This window comes from Phyllostomus hastatus, unplaced genomic scaffold, assembly GCF_019186645.2.
Source record: "Phyllostomus hastatus isolate PE091 unplaced genomic scaffold, TTU_PhHast_1.1 phas_scaffold_21, whole genome shotgun sequence".
Taxonomy (NCBI): Eukaryota; Metazoa; Chordata; class Mammalia; order Chiroptera; family Phyllostomidae; genus Phyllostomus; species Phyllostomus hastatus.
In genome coordinates this window covers 28,403,692-28,426,614 of record NW_025334017.1, presented here as the reverse complement: position 1 = coordinate 28,426,614, position 22,923 = coordinate 28,403,692, and the positions used below count along the sequence as shown (strand labels likewise).

Here is a 22,923-nt window from a genome sequence, read left to right as displayed (position 1 = left end):
TAATTTAGAAAACACATGACCTAGTTGAAGCAATTCACAAATATAATCAATAAATTATTGATTTGTTTTTCTTTTCCTTTAACTGTTTATTTATTTTGTTCATTTAAAATGACACACGATTCATATCTTCCCACCAATCCTTTAGAAACCACTAGGTCGTCTGAACTTACATAGTGATGAAAACTGCAACCCTAACAAAATTTTATGTGTGCGTAACCACTTACTCATGTTCATTGATATAAAGTTCTGCAAGTTCATGCCAGGCTTCTTGGTCTCCAACAAATCTAGTGAAGGAAAATGAAAAAAAGTGTGTGCAGATATTAGGTAAATAAACAGCATGTAGGCAAAAAGGAAAATCAAATGCAAATTCCATTTTAATTAAAAAAGATTTATTGGAATAACAAAACACAATCCTCTTGTAAGACACTCACTGTTCCAGATATTCATTCAGTTCCCGAATGGCCTCCACATTTTTCCCCTGGGCTTTTCGAATAGCAATCTTACGCTTTCTTGCAGCCTACGGGTTGACATTAATAAAGGATTAGGCGCTCATGATTCCCTGGGTTTTCTTAAAGAAGGTAATCTGACTGTGCAAATTATTATCTCAATGCCAGTGAAACTCCATTGTACAACTACTGCTTAGTGGGAGTTTATAAACATACCCCATGACATCCCACCAGGGAATTCAAACATTCCTCTAACAATCACATATGCTTTACTTTTGATGTACACAATGTATGCATCATTTCATTCAAATAAATAACCATCCAGATTCTGATAATTACAAGCCAGCAGGGAATCCTAATCTTTATCCAGCCTAAAGTCCTTTACTCTGTCTCATTCATAAGATCTGTATCTTAAGACACAGAGGGAAAGTGAAGCTTAGAAAAAAAAAGTCCCACCATGGCCACTTGAATGTCATTATACAAATATGGCTTCTGATAACTTTTTCACAATTTTAACAGAACAATCTACCTATGAGTCTTTCAAATAAATAATACAGGTCCTCAAAGACATATTTTAAAACAAAACATTTAAACCTGCATTTTAAAGTTTTTTTAAATGATAAATATAAAAAAATAAATGACGTTTATTTATACAATCATCAAGTATGTATTGAACAGCTACTATTTGCTAGGTAGTATGCTAGACAATGACACTATAAAGAGAAACATACATCAGATACTGAGAAAAACAACGACAGGGGGAGTTGTGTATCTAGGGAATTGTGGTGACAAGGAGTAGATCCTAATACAAATAGGCTGTAGCAGAGTAGAAGAGGTGGAAGGTCAGGAAGCAAAGAGGGTCCCAGATGTGGCACCTGAGCTGAAATAGAAAAGGGAAGTAGATATTAAGAAAGCAAATGAGGACACAGTGTCGAGAACACTGCACTGCAGGAGGAACACTGGAGCAAAGACACAGGAGACAGCAACGTTGTATGTGGTCAAGTCTGCACGCGTGAGGCTGGAGTGAACAGTCGGGGGCTGGAGGGCACTATATGAAGTATTAAATTTACAACCCCCCACCTCTGTTTTATTTTATTCAGTGCAGAAGGTTAAACAACAAAACACACTGGGGCCAGGTTAAACTTAATTATAATGACTGTTATTTTTTTATGTAATAATACACACTCAACAAGATGCAGACAGTGGAAGTACAATGAATGGATTCTCTTTAGACTAAGGGAGCTACCTGTCATGGAGTGAGAAAGGTGGGGTTTCGAGGTAAAAAAGAGAGAAAAAACAGGGAGAATCAAGAGATTCCTCAATAAGGCCAAGGACAATATTCACAATAATAGTGATAACAATATTTTAGTAACAAAAAAATGACCTATTTGTTAAAAATGTGTATCCTCTAATATTTTGCTCACGCCAAAGGCCTAACACAATGCTACACAGTAGGCATTCAAATATATGAGTAATTCCACTATGTAAAACAACGAAAGCACCACACTACAGGGTCCAGCAGAAGTAACACCTGCTTGAGTGTGGCTGGTTAGGGTAATAATATGGGTGTGGTAATTTATAGTCTTAATTTGACACTTTATCTAAAATATCACATGGTGTGCTTGAGTGTGATATTGTTATGTTAAAGAATTACATGCTTATGATTTTGTAATTAAAAAAGGGGCATTATTTGTGCTGGACCCTGTATATGCAAAATTTAGAAAGTCTCAAGAATTCATAAGTAAAGTAGAAGTTCTAAAAGTAACTCAACCTTAAAACCTTTATGAAAAGAAAAATATTAGACTTCAAAGGACAGCCTCATTTGAAGTCCTTCTGAAAACAGATGAGAAATAAATGAATATATAATGAAGAAACTATTTTGGACACATAATATCTAACCTCACCAATCCAATATTACTTGAAAATTATTTAATTGTTTATTCCTTTCATTCTTCATGACACTAGTTCTCCCATAGGCAATACAGTAGAGAACAGAGTCCAGGTTTTGGGGCGGGGAGGGTAGGGAGATGAAACTGAATCACAACTACTGCCTCTTAACAGCTTTCTAACCAAGGGCAAAATATTTAATGTCCACAAAACTCAGTAACACCACCAATCTCCAAGCATCAACATAAAGCAACTAACACAATACTTAGAATATAATGGTATTAAATGAATGTTATCTTCCTTCATTTTACCTTTGGTTTGTGCTTAAATGCTGTGTTTTAAGCCTTGCCAAAGGCTCCACCCATGAGATCTTTAAAGAACTGGCACAGGCTTACCTAATTTGATATTAATATCTTTCCCCAAACTTTACAGGGTTTGTACCAGCTGAGATGAAATAATTATATAGATACAGTGAAACTTGTTAAAAATATTGCATTCAAGTATCACAAATGACGCAATGTCAAAATATAAACATGAATAGCAACTAAAACTTCTATAGTCATAGAGGTGTGGTATGAACACTCTAATAGATACCATTATGCCCTATACTTATTATGAATTATGTATTATAATAAGATATTTTTCTTTTAGAGGGCATATGTATACATGGACATAACATAAAGCATTAAAAATGCCTGGTCTCCTTAACTTTTCACTTAATGAAAGGTAAATCTGAGGGAAGCCATTATACCAATAGTAAACTGAAGTGTTCCAAACAATAAAAAAAATTTTTTTCCACCAGGGTATTTTTAAAACAAATAATACTACATAAGTATATTTAGAACAAACATTTTGACCAATAAACTAATATAAAATTTGTTAAAAATGAGGATAAATTAAAGATATTTTTCTTTAAGTATATTTATATATGACATAGTCATTCTTGTGCAGATATAAGTCAGAAAAGCCAAATCTAAAACAAAACACCTTCATTAATCCCATATACTAATTATTGAGATGACTTCTTCCATTTTTCATTAAGATAACTAAAATGTAACTACACAAACAAGACAAGTTACTATTTTATAAACTTCAACAAAATATTACAAAAACATTGAGCTCTCCTGGGCTTTTTCATAAGCACATAAAATTCTCTTTCTTAATTTCAGCAAGCTTCTTTCTAGTAAGATATCTCATAAAAAGTTTTACTGAAGAGTTTCAAATCTATTGTTTTTAAATGGCCTATTATGAAATATTTAAAATAAGAAGATAAACAAGGTTCCATATGTACTCTTCCATTATTTCCAGAATTAATTAATTCTGCCTTTTGAAATAAACTAGATGATCTTCAGGACCATCAGCTAACTTACAGTGTTAGTTGGATCTTCATGTAGAATCCGATCATATAGCTGTATTGCATCATCATATCTATTTAAAAAGAAAAAGAAACACTAAGAATCATGATCTTAAAACTGAGTGACAAATACTAAATACAGAAAAAAATTAAACTGGCAGTGCTTTACATGCATTTACAATTGCTATCCAAGTTACTTCCAATACTCATATAATAGTAAAAGTCTGTTGGTATCATTTTTTAATGGAAAAAAGTAACATATAAAGTACTTACAGAAAAATTTACTTCAAAAACATACTGATTCAATTTGGCCTAAATATAAAGGTAAAAACTAGCAGCACAAAGAGATATCTTTGTGGTCCTAGATACACCCAGAATTACAGCCAATAAAACATATGAAAAAGTTTGATTTTAAATATATTTACAAGGAAATGGTTATGTATTAACTCCCCTTTCATGAGTATTTATAATAGTAGCTTTTCTTAGTTGACCTGGTTTAGTCTGAAGCCTTTATTAAATATGCATATGTAATAATTACTCTTTGCTGGGATAAAATCTCATATGGGAAACAGTTAACAAATTTATCAAATGAAAAAATAATCAAATATGACACTTTATAACTAAGAAGACAAAATTAATATTATGTGGTACAGAATCAAAGTAGGGATGCATAAGAAACCACACAGAGAACTTTATTTAAATATATACTCATTTATGATTATCCTAATTAGGATGCAGGGAAATAGCTGAGTGATTCTGAAATTCCTAACAATATTCATAATTTTCTTCCTATCAATTGCTCCACTTCTGAATATGGACTTTTAAAGAAAGCAAAAAAACAGTGTTTAAATACTTTTACAACAGTGTTTCTAAAACTAAGAATAACAAACATAGTAGGGATTTTTTTCACAAGTTCTCTATGGGAAACTTTTAATTTTACATTTTTCTCTTAATGATAGATATGAATACTCTGTATCATCATGTGACCCATCTTTTAACTATACACTAGCACCAAAATTGTAGCATCCACCCCTGGATTAATGATTATGACCACACTAATAGGTAAGAATACTTCTAACTGTAGCAGACTACTGAAAAAAATAAAAGCAGACTTAATTTGTAAATGTGTCCATACTACATGAAGGGCAAACCACATCCCTGAACACTAAGTTAATCAGACTCAGCAGTAGTTCAAATACAAAAAAAAAAAATAGTTTGGACATCAAATACATGGTAATATAACATTTAGGTATGTGAGCCTCATAAAAAATCTACAACTAAATGAAAACACAGAAAATAAAATCACTAAATAATAAAGACAGTAAAGTATACCAAACAAGGGCAAAATTAATGCTACAGATCAGGGATTCTCACAAGACATTATATGAAAATCACCTGGGAATCTTTTCCAACTATAATACCTGTGGAAAAGATCAGAAATGACAGAAAAAGTTATGAAACCATTGTTTTATAGCTATGCAAAAACTACATACATAAGGAACTAATACTTAGTTTTATATTTGAACATTTATGTAAAAACTGAGTGTGATAGTTAAAATTAACTATGTGTCAACTTGACTGGTCATGGGGCACCCAGATTAAACATTATGTCTGGGTATGTCTGAGGGTGTTTCAGGATGAGATTAGCATTTGAATCCATAAATTCAGTAAAACAGACTGCCTCCCCAATGTGGGTGGGCATCATCCAATCCCTTGAGAGCCTGAACAGAACAAAGTGGAGAAAGGAGGAATTCAACCTTATTTTACTGCTTCACTTCTGAGCTGGAACATCCTATCTCATCTCCCTTCTATCCTCAGACTATGATTTATACATACCATCGGCTCCCCTAGTTCTCAGCCTCCAGACTTAGACTGAATTATAGCACCAGCTTAGTTGGGTCTCTTGCTTGCAGAGAGCAGATCCTGAAACTTCAAAGCCTCCAATACCAAGTGAGCCAATTCTTGATAATAAATCTCCATTTATACATATAGTTCTGTGTATGTGTATACAGATGTATATGTCTGTGAATGTGTATACATACAGATATATTTGGTTTTGTATGTTATTGACTCTGTTCCTCTAGAGAATCTAATACACTGAAGGTCCACAAAAATTAGAACACTGTTGGCTAAAACAATGTTCTAATACCCACCTATCTTTTCGCCTACAGGGCTTTTTAAAGAAAATCTGGATTATATCCCCCAGCAGACTGATTTCAATAAAGTAAGGACAGCAACTACATATTTTTTAAAAAATTCCAGAGTCTAAGGTACACAATCATGTGTGAGAATCAATGATTATTAAACCTACTTGACAAAGTCACATACAACAGACACTCTTTCAGATAAAAATATTATAACATTACTAAATAAAATGGTGACATGAGTTTCAATAAAATAAGGCTTAAAGAAATTAAAGTTCACTGAGCTTCTTAGAAAACCTGAATACTTAAGAATAAATTACTGCTACCATATCAGTATTTTGTATGGTGGGAAAGGGGTGGTAAATATTAAAATGTGTGCTTTGGAAGCTAGTACCTCTCGATCCTTTATAATATACTTTTCAAAAATCATTCATCTTGGACTATGGAATGTGTTCTGCTATTCATATATTTTAAGAATGATCTAGGAATTCATAATACTTGAAATAAAAAAGTGATAATAGAGTAGAGGACTGATTCAGGAGCAATCCTTTCAGATTTCTTCCATTCTGTTCTCTGATTCAAAATTAGTTTCTGCTAACCTTTCTTTATCTATGCCCTTTGCTTACATACACAAAGCATCCAAAGAAATTAAAATGTGCACATGCACAAACATGTAAGCCCGGGAGTGAAGGGGTTGAGAAAAATTACATCAATAAATCTGGCTTGAAAAAAACTACTACATTTGAGGTACAAGTTAACTGTCTTACCTGAAATATCATGCTAAAAAGGCAAGAAGTAATAAGATGATCCTAAAAATGATGTGTCAATTCAAAGGACTCAAAATAAAGAAAATGATCTTGGAAGAAAAAAAGAACAAAGCTAAAGGACTCACAATGCCCAATGTCAGAACTTAATACAAAGCCACAGAATCAATACAGTGTTGAGTCAATATGGTGTGGTATATGATAAACATATAGATCAATGGAACAGAACTAAATGCCGGGAAATCAACCCTCACATTTACATTTAATTGATTTTGAACATGGGTGTCAAGACAAATAAGGAAAGCACAGTCTTTTCAGTAAATGGTAATGGGACAACTGGTTACTTACATGAAGAAGAATGAAGAGTGACCTACTTCACATCTTAAAAAATATTAAATTGAAATGTGTCAAACACCTAAAAGTAAAAACTAAAACTATAAAACTCTCAGAAGAAAAGATAGGTATAATCTTTATGACCTTGGATTAGACAATGGTTTATAGATATGACACCAAAAATAGAGAAAAAGAAAATAAACTGGACTTTATAAAATATCAAAAACTTTTCTAATCAAAGGCCATCATTAAGCCAGTGATTTTCAATTGTTGTTCCAAAAGAATTTTTAAAACACACAATACTTGACTATTTAGTTAGGGTCACTGACCTCTTTTCTTTTAGATGTCAAATAAAAAAATGGTAACAGCCAACACAACAACAGCCATTTGTGTGGATCAATCAAAACTATACCTATTTTTTTGTCAGACTGTGAAAAAGTGTATTTTTTTAGTGTGCTACAGAATTTTAGCAGTTTATGTGCACTGCAAGATGAAAAAGGTTGAAAATCACTGCATTAAACAAGTGAAAAGAATGACAGAATATTTTTGCAAATCATATATTTGATAAGAAGCTTGTAACTAGACCATATATAAAGATCTCTTACAACTAAATAATAAAAAGACAATCTAATTTAAAAACAAAGAATATAAACAGATATTTCTTCAAAGATAGAGAAATGGTCAATAACTATATGAAAAGAAGCTCAAGATTTCTGGTTCCTGGAACAGCATGTAAAGACCTTAGAAGCTGTCACTCCCATCCTCACAAGAAAAGAAACCTAAACTGAACAAACCAGCAACTCTTAGGTCCATCAGAGAATTAAAGTCATGGGGCAAACCGCTGCCCCCAAGATGGAAGACAGGTAAACAAGGATGATCACAGCTTACTACAGCACAACACTCCACCAAAGAGTCAGAAATAATAAATAAATTCTGTGAAGTAACAGGATACAAAATCAATATACAAAAAACTCAGCAGTTTCAATACACCTTTTTTTATCTCATGGCACACACAAACTAATTACCAAAATTCTGCAGCACACCAAAAAATATATTTTTTGCCAATTTGACCAAAAAAGGGGGTATAATTTTGATTCATTCACGCCAGATGGCTATTGTGTTAGTTGTTGTGATGTTTTAATCTTACAATCTGAAAGAAAAAAAGTCAATGCCCCTAACTAACTAGTCAGTAATAATCAAGTGTTGCATGTTTTAAAAATTATTGTGGCACACCAGTGTGCAAAAGCACACCAGTTGAAAATCACTAATATACTAATAATGATTTTTCAGAAAGAGCAATTAAGAAAACCCAGTGACAACTTCATCAAAAAGAATAACATACCTAAGAACAAATTTAACCAAAAAGGCAAAAGCCCTGCACATTAAAATAAAACTATGACATTGATGAAAAAAAATTAAAAACAAATAAAGTGGAAGACATTCCATGCTCATGAATTGGAAGAACTAATGTTGGTACAATGCCCATACTACTGAGAGCAATCCACAGATTCAGTGCAATCCTTATAAAAATGCCAATGGCATTTTTCACAGAAACAGAATAATCCCAAAATTTGTATGGAACCACACAGGACCCCTAATAGCCAAAGCAATCCTGAGGAAAAAGAACAAAGCTGGAGGTATCACACTTCCTGATTTCACACAGTATTTTAAAGCTACTGTAATCAAAACAGTATGGAATTAGCATAAAAACAGACACATAGATCAACGTAACAGAATATGGAGCCCAGAAATAAACACACACATATATAGTTAATTCATTTACAACAAACGAACTCAAAGTATACAATGGAAGAAAAATAGTCTTTTTAAGAAACTGTTGAAAAACTGGACAGCCACATGTAAAAGAATGAAACTGAACCACTACCTTACACCATAAACAAAAAATCAATTTAAAATGGATTCAAAGACCTGAATATAAGACCTGAAACCACAAAACTTCTAGAAGAAAACATAGGGGGTAAGCTGTCCCTGGTCTTGGTGATGATTTTTTGGATTTGACACCAAAAGCAAAGGTAGCAAAAGCAAAAATAAACAAGTGAAAATACATCAAACTAAAAAGCTTCTATATAGCAAAAGAAAACATCAACAAAATGAAGAGGCAAGCTACAGAAGAAAATAGAAATCATATACCTGATAAGGGGTTAATATTCAAATACATAAAGAACTCATATAACTCAAGAGTGAAAAAAAAAAAATTCTCAGTAAAAGGTGAATGGAGGAACTGAACAGACATTTTTCCCAAGAAGACACAGAAATGGCCAACAGGTTCATGAAAAGATACTCGATGTCACTGTTAATCAGGAAAATATAAGTCAAAACTACAAGATGTCACCTTACACCTGTTGAAATGGAAATTACCAATAAGACAAGACATACGTGTTGGCAAGAACATGGAGAAAAGAGTGACCTCGTAGCCCAATGGCAGCAAGTCTGACTCTAAGAATGTGGAGAAAAGGAAAAACTTGTGCAATGTCTGTAGGAATAGAAATTGGTACGATTATAGAAAACAGTATGGAGGTTCCTTAAAAAGTTGCAAATAGCCCTGGATGGAGTGGCTCAGTGGATCAAGCGCCAGCCTGTGAACCAAAGATCTGCAGGTTCAATTCCCAGTCAGGGCACATGCCTGGGTTGCTGGCCAGGTCCCCAGTAGGGGGCGCATGAGAGGTAACCACACATTGATGTTTCTCTTCTTTTCTTTCTCCCTCTCTTCCCCTTTGTCTAAAAATAAAATAAGTCTTTTTTAAAAAGTTAAAAATAAAACTACCATTAACAAAAGCACTATCTTGATAATATGCACCCTCATGTTATAAAAGCATTATTTACGATGGACAAGACATGGAACAACTTAAGTGTCCATCGAGAGATTAGTGTGTTTATGACATATGTACAATGTGATAGTATTTTCCCATAAAAATTAAGGAAATTCTGCCATTTATGACAACCTGGATGGATCTTAAGGACATTATGCTAAGTGTAGTAAGTCAGACAGAGAAATAAATACTGTGTGACCTCACTTATATGTGGAATCAAAAAGAACCTGAACTCATATATACAGAAAACAGATTGGTGATTGACAGAGATGGGAGTACGGGATATACAAAATATGTGAAGAAGGTCAAAAGGTACAAACTTCCAGTTACAAAATAAGTCCTGGGACTGTAATGTACAGCATGGTTGCTACAGTTATAATACTGTGTGGTATATTTGAAAGTGCTAAGAGAGTAGATCTTAGAAGTTCTCATCACAAGAAAAAATATTTATCACTATGGGTGGTGATTGTTAACTAAACTTACTATAATCATTTCACTATGCACAAAAGCACTATCTTGAGAAGATATATGCACCCCCATGTTATAAAAGCATTAGTTGCACACCTGAAATAATGCAATGTTATGTGTCAATTATATCTCAATAAAATAATAATAATAGCTTCTATACTTTGAGTGTCTATGAGGGTCCCACATATATATCATTACTAATTCCCCCCAAAATCCTGAAAAGTTGGCAATATTCTTGCTTTCTAGAGGAATGAGACTGAAAAACCTTAAAGTTAAATAATTTGCTAGGGAAATAGCTAATAAATCCTAGAACCTTGAAGCCAGTTCTTACCACAAAGTATAATCTCAATTTCACAAGACCAGACATGGTTAAGTGGATTACACTTTTATATCAAATCCTATTTACTGGGAGTAAACGCCAGGATTTATTCTGAGAAGCACCCTCTCAGAAGCAAGAGATCTTACACAATCAACGATGTTGCCCAATGTGTAGAAGAATATAAAGGTAGGACCCATGTTTGACATTTTAAAATAGGATCACACTTTTTACAAGATTCAGTTACCTTTCCATGGCTTCAAATCTCATGCCAGTTAGTCGCTTGACTCTGTGACTGCCAGGGAACTGTCTTCTTAACTCCTGAAGACAAAACTAAAAAAATAATTGGTAAAAAAAGACTTGCAAAGGAGTTATTATATTACATATACTAAATGGGCTACAAGGAATGGCCTACATAAGTCTTCAATGTATCTTAAATAATTTCATTAGCAATCCAATGACATGAAATGAAATTAATCTAATGAATAATGGGGTGAAGGGAGAACCCTGAAATTACAGTGAGAGAAACAATCAGTTCTCAGATATTAAGCATACTAATAACTGGGAAAATGGGCAGACCATATGTCCACTAATAACTCTTGAAATACTGCCATACTACTACTCCTTAAAAATGCTTACATAATGTGTCAGGCCCCGCTTATATGCCTCCAACAGTTTCCTGGTATTTTCTTCCTAAATACACATTAGCTTTAGATAAAAATTAAGTTCTTTGGCAGTACTCTCAAGTCCCTAGCAAGTACTACTAACACTTTGCTTAATTTTTCCCTGTTGAAATTATATATTATTTTATTGTCAGTACATACATACTGATTTGGGATCATAAAATACGGACACCTTATCTATGAAGTACCAGTCTCTTTTAGGCAAATATCCATAATTCACCCACCAACTCAATAAATAAATGAAATATTTACTGAGTACCTACTATGTTATCAACAATATGAGAGATTATAAGAGTCTAAGATATGCTAGAAATGGTAAGGATTATACAAATGGTCAATTCTCGTGTGCTAAAGCATAAATGACAGAAAAAGTACCTATAGTGAAAAAACTATTAACTAGTAATAGAAGCACATGGAGGGAGATACAGCTTCAAACTGTGGGGCTGAACATTTGCCATGCTAAGGAAAATATTCAGGTTAGTCAGAACTGAAAATGATGTTCATTTATTTCTTTGACACCATGCAAACTCATATTACTAGGTCAGTCAATCAAGCTGTGTAAAAACTCTGAAACATTAAAAAATACATAGTGTTACAAAAAGTTATCTAATTTGATCTCCTGATTTGTTTATCAATATTATCTAATCTGATCTATTTTATCAAATGGCTTTGGCTATTTCAAAAAATTTTTTCAAAATTTCCCTCAAGACACAAGCTACTTCTGTGAATATTCAAAAAACTATGTCATAGGTTCTAAAAGTAATCCAAAAAGGTTCTGCAGAATACTTTTTACCACTGACAGCTCCACTGAAATTATGTGTATAGCCAACCCAATGTAATTACCTTGAAAAGGATAATGCTAAGTCAGCAATGCATGTGTTTTCCTGGTATGTCTATTTTCTGTTTCTATATAAAACTCTTTGGCTTAACTGAGGAAAGAATATGAAGTAGTTTAAGAACTCAGAATTATAAAAACAAAAAAACAGAAACCTCTGTTTCCTGTTTACAAAATGAATATGATGATAATATTAAACACAAATTAAGAAATAATTGTGAAAAGCAAAGCATGATGTAAAGCATTTAGCATAGTACCTAGCAGATGAGTACAAAATATAGCTATTATCATTCTTCTACTTTAAAAGCAGTATTAGTAATTTAAGTCATGCTCTGTATATATCAGGATTTTACAATAATTTAAGGTATACATTTACAATATTGCAAAACAGTTTCAACAATATATACTATGAAAGTCATTCAACAACCCAAAATATAAACTTGTTTTAAACTATCTGTTTCTTACTATAAACTCTGTAATAATAGCATAATTTACCCATTAGCGGATAAATTTCACCCATTAATTTAACCTCTTCAGTTAAACTGGAATACTAAATATCTACTTGTCAGGATTGTTAAGATTTAAGAACATACTATGGTCAAAGTGCCTACTCAGTCCTACCTATTCCAAAGAGTAGCACTGAAAACCAGCTATAGAAAGCATTCTATACAAGCCATACATTAAAGTCTTTACTGCTTATCTATGATCCATGAAGCATATTAAATATAAAATATAATCAATTTAAATACCTACCAATGCCAAGTCATCCCGACCATAGTCTAGGGCTGCAATCATCACCTGTTCATATATGATCCAAACTAGATACATACAGAGAGAAAAAAAAAACTAAATTTACCACGAAAATCTCCCAACAGAAAGTAGATAATAAATTCCTCCTGTTTGATATTTTAGAGAATAGTACTTAGAACTGAAAATTGATTTACTGTATTAGATCAGCAATTAGGAAAGAAAGCATCCTTATACACTTTCAGCAAAGTAAAGTATTTAATCTTATCAAGTAAAAAAAATCTCCAATGACCTACTACCTTTACTGTTCTAAATGATTCTTTATGAAATACATTTTGACCAGATCAGGACTGCAGCCCCGTGAGCTAAACAAAAATGGCTAGTTGATAACCTCACTACTAACAATTATAAAGCCTTCCCAAAATAAAGTATCATTAGTCTTCCTGAGAAGTTATTTCAAAAGTGACAAATCACAAATAGATTGATATGAACACTAGAAAAAAACATAGTAAAAGGTTTTTAAACAAACCAAGAACAGTAAACAGACATGTGCTGAGCATAAATGTAATACATTAAAAAACTTACTATCATCTCCAAGTTTAGAAGCATATTCATTGATTAGTTCCTCTCCAACTTCCACAATTTGCTCACTATTTCTTGAGTTTTCTTCTCTCCATTTTCTCATTTTATCACGCATTTCTGAAAGCAAAAACATGTTATTATAAATACCATATTTTGACGTGTATAATGTGTACTTTTTTCCCCAAATTCTTTGGGGAAAAATAAGAATGCACATTATACATGGTTACAATGATTACATGCAATGGGTATAACAACAGGTATAATAATCCCATGTGTAATGCACACAAAGAAACCATGTGAATTATATACAGGAGCACATTATACATGGTAAAATATCATATATTTAATCAACATGCAGAAATTGAGAAAATGAAGGCAACCTTTCTGGTAAAGAAAATAAACTCGCATTAATTTAAAAGTCCATGTATCCCCAAATTTAAAAAGCATAATGCCAATTTAACAAGAAAAACAGATCCTTTGGAAGACTATAAAAGCATTGTAATGGATATTACAACTACTTACAAGTAATGAATGGCATGGGTCTGCTACAAAGATCCTCTATTCCTTTAAGCTATTACATATCTTAACATTTTTGAGGTTACAGACAATGTTCAGAATCTGATAAAAGCTAGGAATTATTTCCCCAGAAAAATGCATAAAGTTATACATAGAAAGCTAAAAAACTCAAGGTGCTCCTGAAGTTGACCTACTGTCTCAAGAATATAAGATTTTTATAATCAGAGTATCATATTAGACTATCAGCACTGAAGGATTATTCCTCACAAAACTTCCTTCATGACATTACTACAACAATACATAAAATGTATAAAGATACGTAAAATGAGCCCTGGCTGGCGTAGCTCAGTGGGTGGAACGCGGGCTACGAACCAAAGTGTCGCAGGTTCGATTCCCAGCCAGGGTACATGCCTGGGTTGCAGGCCATAACCCCCAGCAATCGCACATTTCTTTCTCTCTATCTCCCTCCCTTCCCTCTCTAAAAATAAATGAATAAATAAATAAGTACAAAATTATAAAAAAAAGATACATAACATGTAAAACTGTGCAAAAGAAATAAACAGCTAAAAATTAGAACAAAAAATATTTTTATTATATTTACAATAATAATATAAATAATGTAAAGTAAGGGCAAAAGCACTAGCAAACACAAAAGTCAAGAAAACAACCTGACATATTGTAATACAATAGAAAACTTGAGTCTTAAAAAAGAGCATTTTGATAATAATAGAGACAACTGGGGGGTGGGGGTGGGAAAGACTACTAATCCAGTAAACAAGGTTCTTCTTTCATATAGTTAACATAGAATTAACTGTCCAATTCACCAACCACATATGTGCCTTCTTCCTACCTCTGAAAATCTTACATACTCATCTGAAGTACTACCTTCTTTCTTCTATAGACATAGATGATGAATAGATTTTAGAAGTTTAATTACTTGTTGCCAAATCAGTTAAATAAAGGATACATTAGACCCCTAGAGAATAAATATAACAGAAGCACATGGGATTTTCACTACTTTTATATGCATTATCTGAGTCTCTGTAGTTCAGTCTATAAAAAACAAAAATCATCATAAGGTGAAAACAGACCCTAGATGAATATATAAAAATGGTCTTAGAAAATTACAGATTAATACAGTTAATTCTTTCTACTGAAACCTAGAAATCATCTTGACTCTCACTCTGCACAAGAAATAACCTTGAACTGAATCTTAAAAGTAGACGAATTCAGCAGGCAAACAGAAAAGTAGGTTACTTCCCACAGACACAACAACTCTTGGTAGGTAGAATTAAAGACACAGAGTGGGATCAGGAGATGAGCAGGTAGAAAGAAGATTTAGTTTCTAAAAGGCTTTATATTTCATGCTTAAGAAGTAGAAGTTGATTTTTGAAGGTGCAGGTGAACTAAAAAAAAAAAGCAGTATGACCAATTCTGCATGTTAGAAAATGGCCCACGTTCTTCAACAGGTAAACTTTAAGGAAAACAAAGGGACAGAATGGGAACCTAAATGTCAAAAGAGACTTTTAAAACTTACCAAACTTAATAAAAATTGGCAAGACCAAAGTATAATGTCTGGGGATATACATTTGGGCAATAAAATTATTTTAAAATGCAAGTGGGTATTGGCTTAAAAATCAGGATAATGATTACTAAGGAGAGGACAGGGGGAGCTATGATTGGCATGAGGCATGCACAGGAGGAACTTCTGGGAAGGATGGCAAAGTTTTAATTCTTAACCTGGATGGTGGTATCATGGGTGTTCATTTTGTAATAAATAATTCAGTAGTAAATTTGTTCTGTGTGATTTTGTTTTCATTTTATTTTACTTTATAATAAAAAGACATAATGAGAGGGGAGGGGAGCAACTGAGTGAAGGGAAGAGAGGGAGGGGGGAGTGTGGAAGGGAGGGAAGAAGGAAGGAGAGAGAAAAGGAAGAGCATAGTCCTTTAAAATTTAGATGGAAGAAAACTGTTTGTCTTTTACCAAATTAAACATTGGTAGGTTCAAAATATACTCAAGTAGAGTTGCAGTATAATTTCCTTGAGACCCTGACATGGAAATTTATTAACAGTTTTAAAATACAGAACTTATGTTTGCTAGAAATGATCTCAAATCTCTCATAAAACTGTTATTGTATAATATTTTGTAATCTCAAAATCAACCCAAACCACCATGGAGATATATTTCCTGTGCCTGGTTAAAAACACATGGTTCTTGACATGAAGATCTCAAGAAATAAAGTTAGAATGCCAAAGTATTAGTAAACACAAATGCTTTGCAGACAACAGCAGCTTAAAACTCTCTCTCTCTCTCTCTCTCTCTCTCTCACACACACACACACACACACACACACACACACACGATACATCTCCAAGCTTTATCCCATTAAATTCATCAAGTTAAGTTATACAGCTTGCATAGTTTTAACTACCAAAATAAGAATGTATTAGCAACACTGTCACTGATTTAATTACTGATATCAAACTGATGTTGGAAAAAACAAAACCTATTCACTTAGTAAACAGAAATCAGAAACAAATAGTGCTATTTTATTTAAATCCAGTGATGAATATCTGACTAAAAATACTCTTAAAAATGAGACTAGGAAAATAGGATTAAAACAATGTAGCAGTATACTGTCTGTCCAGAAAACTGTTCAATTTACAGTATAAACTCTAGTGTCTGTATCTAATCCACATTCTCATACACTGTTAGATCTGTTCCTATCCACAGAACACTTCTGACACCAAATGTGTTGGGAGTTTTCCCCACACCAACCAATTCTCCAAGTCCCTGAACACCAACTTGCTGTCCAATAATTCAACTCAATTTTGGCACTAACTGCAGGGAGTTAGCATCACACCTGCAGGTGAAGGGCTCAGTCAGCACCACCAGCTTGCCCCCACCCACTTCAGACACCAATCACAAGTCAGGGCCATCTCTACTTCTGACCAACTGGTTGTAAAGCCCAGGTTCCTCCCACCCCCTTATCATTGCTAGAATGGCTCACAGAACTCAGGAAAGTGCTTTACTTATTATTGGTTTGTTCTCAAGGGTACAACTCAAGAACAGCCCAATGGAAGTGAAGAGCAGAGGCACTTCCATGCCCTCTTTGGGCATGTCACCCTCCAAGCACCTTGATGTGTTCACCAACCTGGAAGCTCTCCAATCCTGTAGTTTAGGGGGTTTTACAGAGGTTTCCTTCTACAGGAATGACTGAATCGTTGGTGATTAACTCCATCTTCCAATCCTCTCCCCTCCCAGAAGTCAAGAGGTAGGCTGAAAACCCTTAATCATGCCTTGGTCTTTCTAGTGACCAGCCCCCATCCTGAAGCTATCCAGCCACCAGTCACCTCAAGTGTACAAAAAGACATGGTTCTAGAAATTCTAATGTCTTAGAAGTTCTTGTGTCAGGAACCACGAACTAAGACAAAATATTGTAAAAAAAAAAAAAATGTTCCTATCAACCCTAGCACTCAGGAAATTACAAGGGTTTTCAAGATTATTTCAACAGAGGAAGAAGAGCCCCGGCTGGGTGGCTCAGCTGGTAGGAGTGTTGTCCTGTACACCCAAATGTTGCAGGTTCAAGCCTACCCACCGGAGTCAACAGATCTTGTCTCCTCCCTCCCTCATGCCCTCTCTCTCACTGACCTCTCATGTCTTGTTCTGAACTGTATCCTCAAGAACTAGAACAGTGCCTGGTGCAAAGTATTCAAGTATATGTTTAATTAATGTTATTTAGCATATAGGCTAAATAAAACTAGGTGTGGTTGAGGTTGCCCAAAGAAGACATTTAACCTTTTTTAAGAGCTCTTTGAAGTTGATGAGACCTTTGAATCACTGTTTTCCCAAAAATAAGTACATGTTTACATACACTCAATTTTACATATAATGTCAGGGAATTCACATACCACTTAACACCGATGCCTATACAGCAAAGAGTCTATTTATCTCAAGCTTAATAACCACCAATAATAAATGTAAAAGGGCTAAGGAAAGAAGCAATAAAGACACCAAAAATTAAAAAGTGAATAGATGTAGAGAACTAAGCAAAGGAAAGTCTAAGAAAATGGGAACTTCAGTATTATTAAGAAACCAAGGGAAGCCCTGGCTGGTATAGCTCAGTGGATTGAGCACGGGCTGCGAACCAAAGCATTGCAGGTTCCATTCCCAGTCAGGGTACATACCTGGGCTGCAGGCCACAGCCCCCAGCAACCACACATTGGTGTTTCTCTCTCTCTCTGTTTCTCACTCCCTTCCCTCTCTAAAAATAAATAAATAAAATCTTTAAAAAAAAAAAGAAACCAAGGGAAGAATTGTTCAGAGAGGGTGATCTGCAGGGAGTTAGAATACAGTACAAATGCAGTACAGATGTACAAAACACATACGTAAACAGGTCAGACCCAGCATCAGGTTGCCTTTGAAACCATACTGGAGTAGGAGAGCACAGAAACAAAACTGTGGTTGTTTGAAGGACTAGATAAAAAGAGAGGACATAGAGCCAATGTCAACAAGTAAAATTCCTTCATTTTTAATATTTTTTCAGTAAATACTCATTTAGTGCCAACTATATGCCAGGCATTGTGCTAGGCATCCTATCCCTATCCTGCCCAAATACCCTATTCTCAAAAAACCTGACTACACCCTCCTTAAAACTCTTTCACACCTCCAAATCTCTAATAAACCTTAGTAACTTTCAATTGTCTGAATAAATGACATATTCAATTTATTCTATAGAACCCAAGAGACTAGGAGAATATTAAAGGCACTAATTAGTTCTTTTACAAATATGTGATCACTTTGCCTATCACAAGAATTACAGTACTCTTTGAACTAACCATTTCCACAACTTTAATTCATGATACTATTCAATCAAATTCTTAAGGACACAGGTCCAACTGAGATTCCCTTCTAAAAAATATAAACAAAAAGCTATCTCTGGAAGTCCTTCCATGACCCTTTTACATTTCAAAAATCTGTTACCATTAAGTTTCTGAAAGAAAAATCTCAACTGCTCTTTCTTAAAAGTCCCCTAAAAAAGAATTCTGGGAAGGTCCATCTAAACCCTTATTTCACAAATACGCAAACCATATCTTGTAGTGGAATTGCCCAAGTCTATCTAAGATACAAAAGAAATTATTCCAACTCTAGAAAAATTACTTATGTTCTTTTCTGTAAAACTTTGTTAATGTTTATTAATAGTCAATTACTAATTCATTTAGTCAACAAATACTCTGTTCTTCTCATTTGTCAGGCACTAGAACCAGAGGCCTGGTCCCTCCCTTCATTCTAGGAGACGAAAATTTTAAAATCTAACACAGTTGGGTAAGCGCTTCCAGAGCATGAAACCCCATAGTTAAAGGACCAGGGGAAAGTTTTGTTGCTTGTTTGGTTTTGTCGTGTTTTTTTTTTTTTTCCTTTTTAAAATGCTGGTGGAGGGATGGAGAAGGGCTTTGGGGTAGTCAAGGAAAGCTCTCTGAAACACATGACCTTTGAGAGGGATTTTGAGAAATGATAAACTATAATTGGGACAAGAGTGGGGCAATGAGGGAAGAACACTAGTAGCATATGTCCAGCCCTAATACAAGAGAAGTGTGGCGCATTTAGGGAATTCAACAAAAGTCAGCACTGCCCGCTCAGAGTAAGGGAGAGTAGCTTAAGACAAAGGGTAGGAGCCAGATCACCTTTTTATACAGTACTTAGTTTAAAAGCACTTTAACATGCTTTATTTTTTGTTCCTCAACAAACTGGTGAAGGACTTATTATTTATTCTTCTAAATCTAATTAAATCACTCCTTTCAGAATGCCCACAGGGTATTCCAAGTTACGTGGTATTAATCACCTTGCCTGGTAGTACACATTTACTCATTCCTCAAGACTAGGTACTTGATACTATCATCTAAGAAACCTATCCTGACATGCCTTCAAAATGGCACTTTCTAAAAATAAAAAGCATGATATATTCAAAACATTTTTAAAAGCATTAACAACAGCTACACATCTATCATCCAGCTTAAGAAATAGATCCTGACAAGTCTTTTAAAACTACACACTGACAGGTTTGTCTTCTCCATTAGACTGGGAACTCCATGAAGGTAGGGGCTGTGTGATTTGATGTCATATATCCAAGATCTGGATAGCACTAAGCACTTAATATTTTTGTTTAATATAATGGCATTCTGCAATACGGGTAGAAACACTGAGGTTCACAATGTGCTGTAGGCCACAAAACCAATAATAAATCATTGAATTCTGCTCAAGTGTAAAAGAATTTTACTTTTTCCCATACATGTTTGCAACTTTGTAATGCTGGAGAGATGTATTCACCATGAGTTAACATACCTTTTAGTACACGATGTCAGCCCACTACTTAACCATTGGAAGATGGCATTCCTTAAATAAGCTAGAGAAGTCTACTGTTAAATGCTGGGAATATAAATGTCAATTACAGAAATTTCACGCATTAGCGAAACTCAAGGCCCTTCTCTCAAGCACGTTCTGCCGCTCAAGATTTTGAGAAGGGAAAAAAAATTTTTTTGAAAGTTTGACTGCTTCCAGTTTTTAAGAACATACTCCACCTTACATTAAACTAGGATGGCGAAAGAAGTCCATCACACTTGAGCGCACGCACGCCCAAGATAACCAGCTCTTTCCCCCTTCAGAAAAGGAATTCCTGGTACGGAATAAGAAGGAAATGTGTTGTGGGCAAATGTGTCATGGAGGAGTGGGACACGGAGTAATTAAAAAGGGAAGAAATCAGGCACTCAGCTTTGAAGAGGGAGCGAAATGTAAAGTAGCATGCAGAATAGATTTGTTCCTGGGTCTTTCACACACTTTTCCGGCACAAAGTTGTAACCCTTACTACACGGCACTTAATTAAAAGACCTTACAGGTCCCGTATTTCTTGGCTGCAAAGAAGCTTCAGCAGGAATCTATTCTGCCTCCTCCGCGCCGCTCAGCAGCCCCTCCCGCCTCCCAAAGAAAGCTGCCCCGGACCCCTGGACTGGCGCGAAGGTAGAGCTGTCCAACGAGGAACACAAGAGGCGAGTGACACCGCAGACACCGGTCGGTGGCCGGCCAGAAACAGGTGAGCCTCAGCCACCACCTCAGCTCCGCTCAGTGAGAACTCCAGTGCGGAAGAGAGACCGGAGAATTCAGCTCCCCAAAGGCAAAAGATGTCCCGCACCGCTTCCCTTAACTTTTGGTCTTCCCCTGCCCGCCCCACCCGCAGTTACCTTCCCAAGTGACGTCGTAAAGCTCTGAAACCTTCGCCATCTTTTCAGAACCTAGGGGCAGCAGGGTGAGAGGGCAGGGAGACGCGTCACGTGACCTGTGACCGAGTGGTAGCGGATTACGACGCCATTTCTCATTGGTGGAGAGAGCGAAGGAGGCGGGATCCTCTGTGCACGTGCACGCGGCTCTGCGGAGAGGGCGTGGAACAAAGGGGCGGGGCGAGAAGCACGGCGTGGTGCGTCGGGAGGCTGAGGATTCAGTGCAGGTCTCCTTCCCTCTGCAGCAGTTGATTGGGGTGAGGTGTTCGTTTCGCCGTGGGGATTTAGATTTAACAAGTGCAGAGTACACTCCTGATTTTTCGTTTTTCTCTACATAGGTGTTCGTTCTCCTCCCACTCACTAATGAGTTCCTTGTTCTTGTCATGGCCTGCTTCAGTTCAGCGTTCTGCCCGAATCCCTTGTTTGTCCCCAACTTCCTTCATTTAATGGCATTCGCTCTCCACTGAAGTTACAGTGTTCGACTAGACTGATGCACTACCAACGTTTTGTTAAGTCTCTTTGAGGGACTAAGTGGGATTCAGGGCTTTGTGTTACATTAATGACTTCGTGCCATCTCATACCATTGGTCAGCGCTCCTCGTAGATCAGTCTGCCTGTCACTCTAGATTTGAAACTCCGTAAGAGCAGCCAACATGTAGGTGTTTATAAATAAGTGAATAAATACTGAATAATGTACGAATGAGACCATCAAGGCTCCTACACTTCGTTCCTCTTAACCTCACGGGGAAGCTTCCTTTCCCACCTGTCTGATTGCTGTCTGGAACCTTGGGACCTACACAGAAGTGGCCTGGAGAGGAAACAAAACAATTTAAAGATCATAAACGTATATTTAGTATTTGAAGCAATGAGACCATGAAATTGTGAAGGGGGAATATGTAAAGTGAGGGAAGAAGGCTAAAAATTCCTACTTATCAGCCATTGTTAAAAGCTAATGAAAAGAGGCAATCAGCATGTAAGAAGAAAGGAGAGTCATTTCCCACAAGCCAAGGGAGTGGAGTGAAAAGAAAGAAAAAGGAACTGTCTATGGCACTAGCCACAGAGGAGATACATAAAGATAGAAGAGTGAAGTCATGAACTCGGATTCAATTCTGAATGGACATCATTCTGTCCAGACTATACAGACATTAAAAACAGGTATTTTTTTAACTAAAAATTCTTGACTCAGAAATTCACATTCAAATGCTTCAATAAAATAACCTGGCATGATGTAAAGAATAAGAACTCTATCAGACAGAATCCAGGCTCCATCATTTGGTAGCTGGTTGACTTTCAGGATGTTTAATTCTGATCATCAGGGTTGAACACATATAAAAGGATAATTATATCTATATAAAAAAATATTTACCTCAAATTGTTATCAAGATTAAAAGAGACTGCATTCTCACGGAGGTGCCAGTTTTGTGGTATCTATATATATGCTGATGACTCCCAAATTCATAAATCCAGTAGTTCTTACTGATCTGTGAAACCCAGTTCTTCTTTCTTGGAATATTCATTTAGATAGCTAATAAGCATCTCAAAGTTAACATATCCCAAATAAAACTCTGGATTCCTGCCAATATCCCCAAATTGTTCTTCCCTATCCCAGCTGATGAAACCATCTTCCTAGTTGCACAAACTAAAATTCTAGGAAGTTTCCTTGATTCCCTTCTTTGCCAACCATACTATATCCAGTTTATCAGCAAATTCTATGTTGTATTTCCAAAACATCCCTAAAATCTAT

General features: G+C 35.2%; 1 protein-coding gene across 1 annotated transcript in view; it reads right to left on the bottom strand.

The window, feature by feature from the left end:
• Positions 1-21,242, bottom strand: part of EMC2 (ER membrane protein complex subunit 2) — a 38,698-nt gene extending 17,456 nt beyond the window's left edge. The window contains exons 1-7 of the mRNA XM_045861370.1: positions 21,145-21,242; positions 13,394-13,507; positions 12,815-12,879; positions 10,791-10,876; positions 3,704-3,761; positions 432-517; positions 225-284 (exon numbers count right to left, since the gene is read on the bottom strand). Coding sequence (XP_045717326.1) covers positions 225-284; positions 432-517; positions 3,704-3,761; positions 10,791-10,876; positions 12,815-12,879; positions 13,394-13,507; positions 21,145-21,184 — 509 coding nt within the window. The 5' untranslated portion in view covers positions 21,185-21,242. The remainder of the gene's footprint in view (positions 1-224; positions 285-431; positions 518-3,703; positions 3,762-10,790; positions 10,877-12,814; positions 12,880-13,393; positions 13,508-21,144) is intronic.
• Between the last annotated feature and the right edge of the window lie 1,681 nt (positions 21,243-22,923).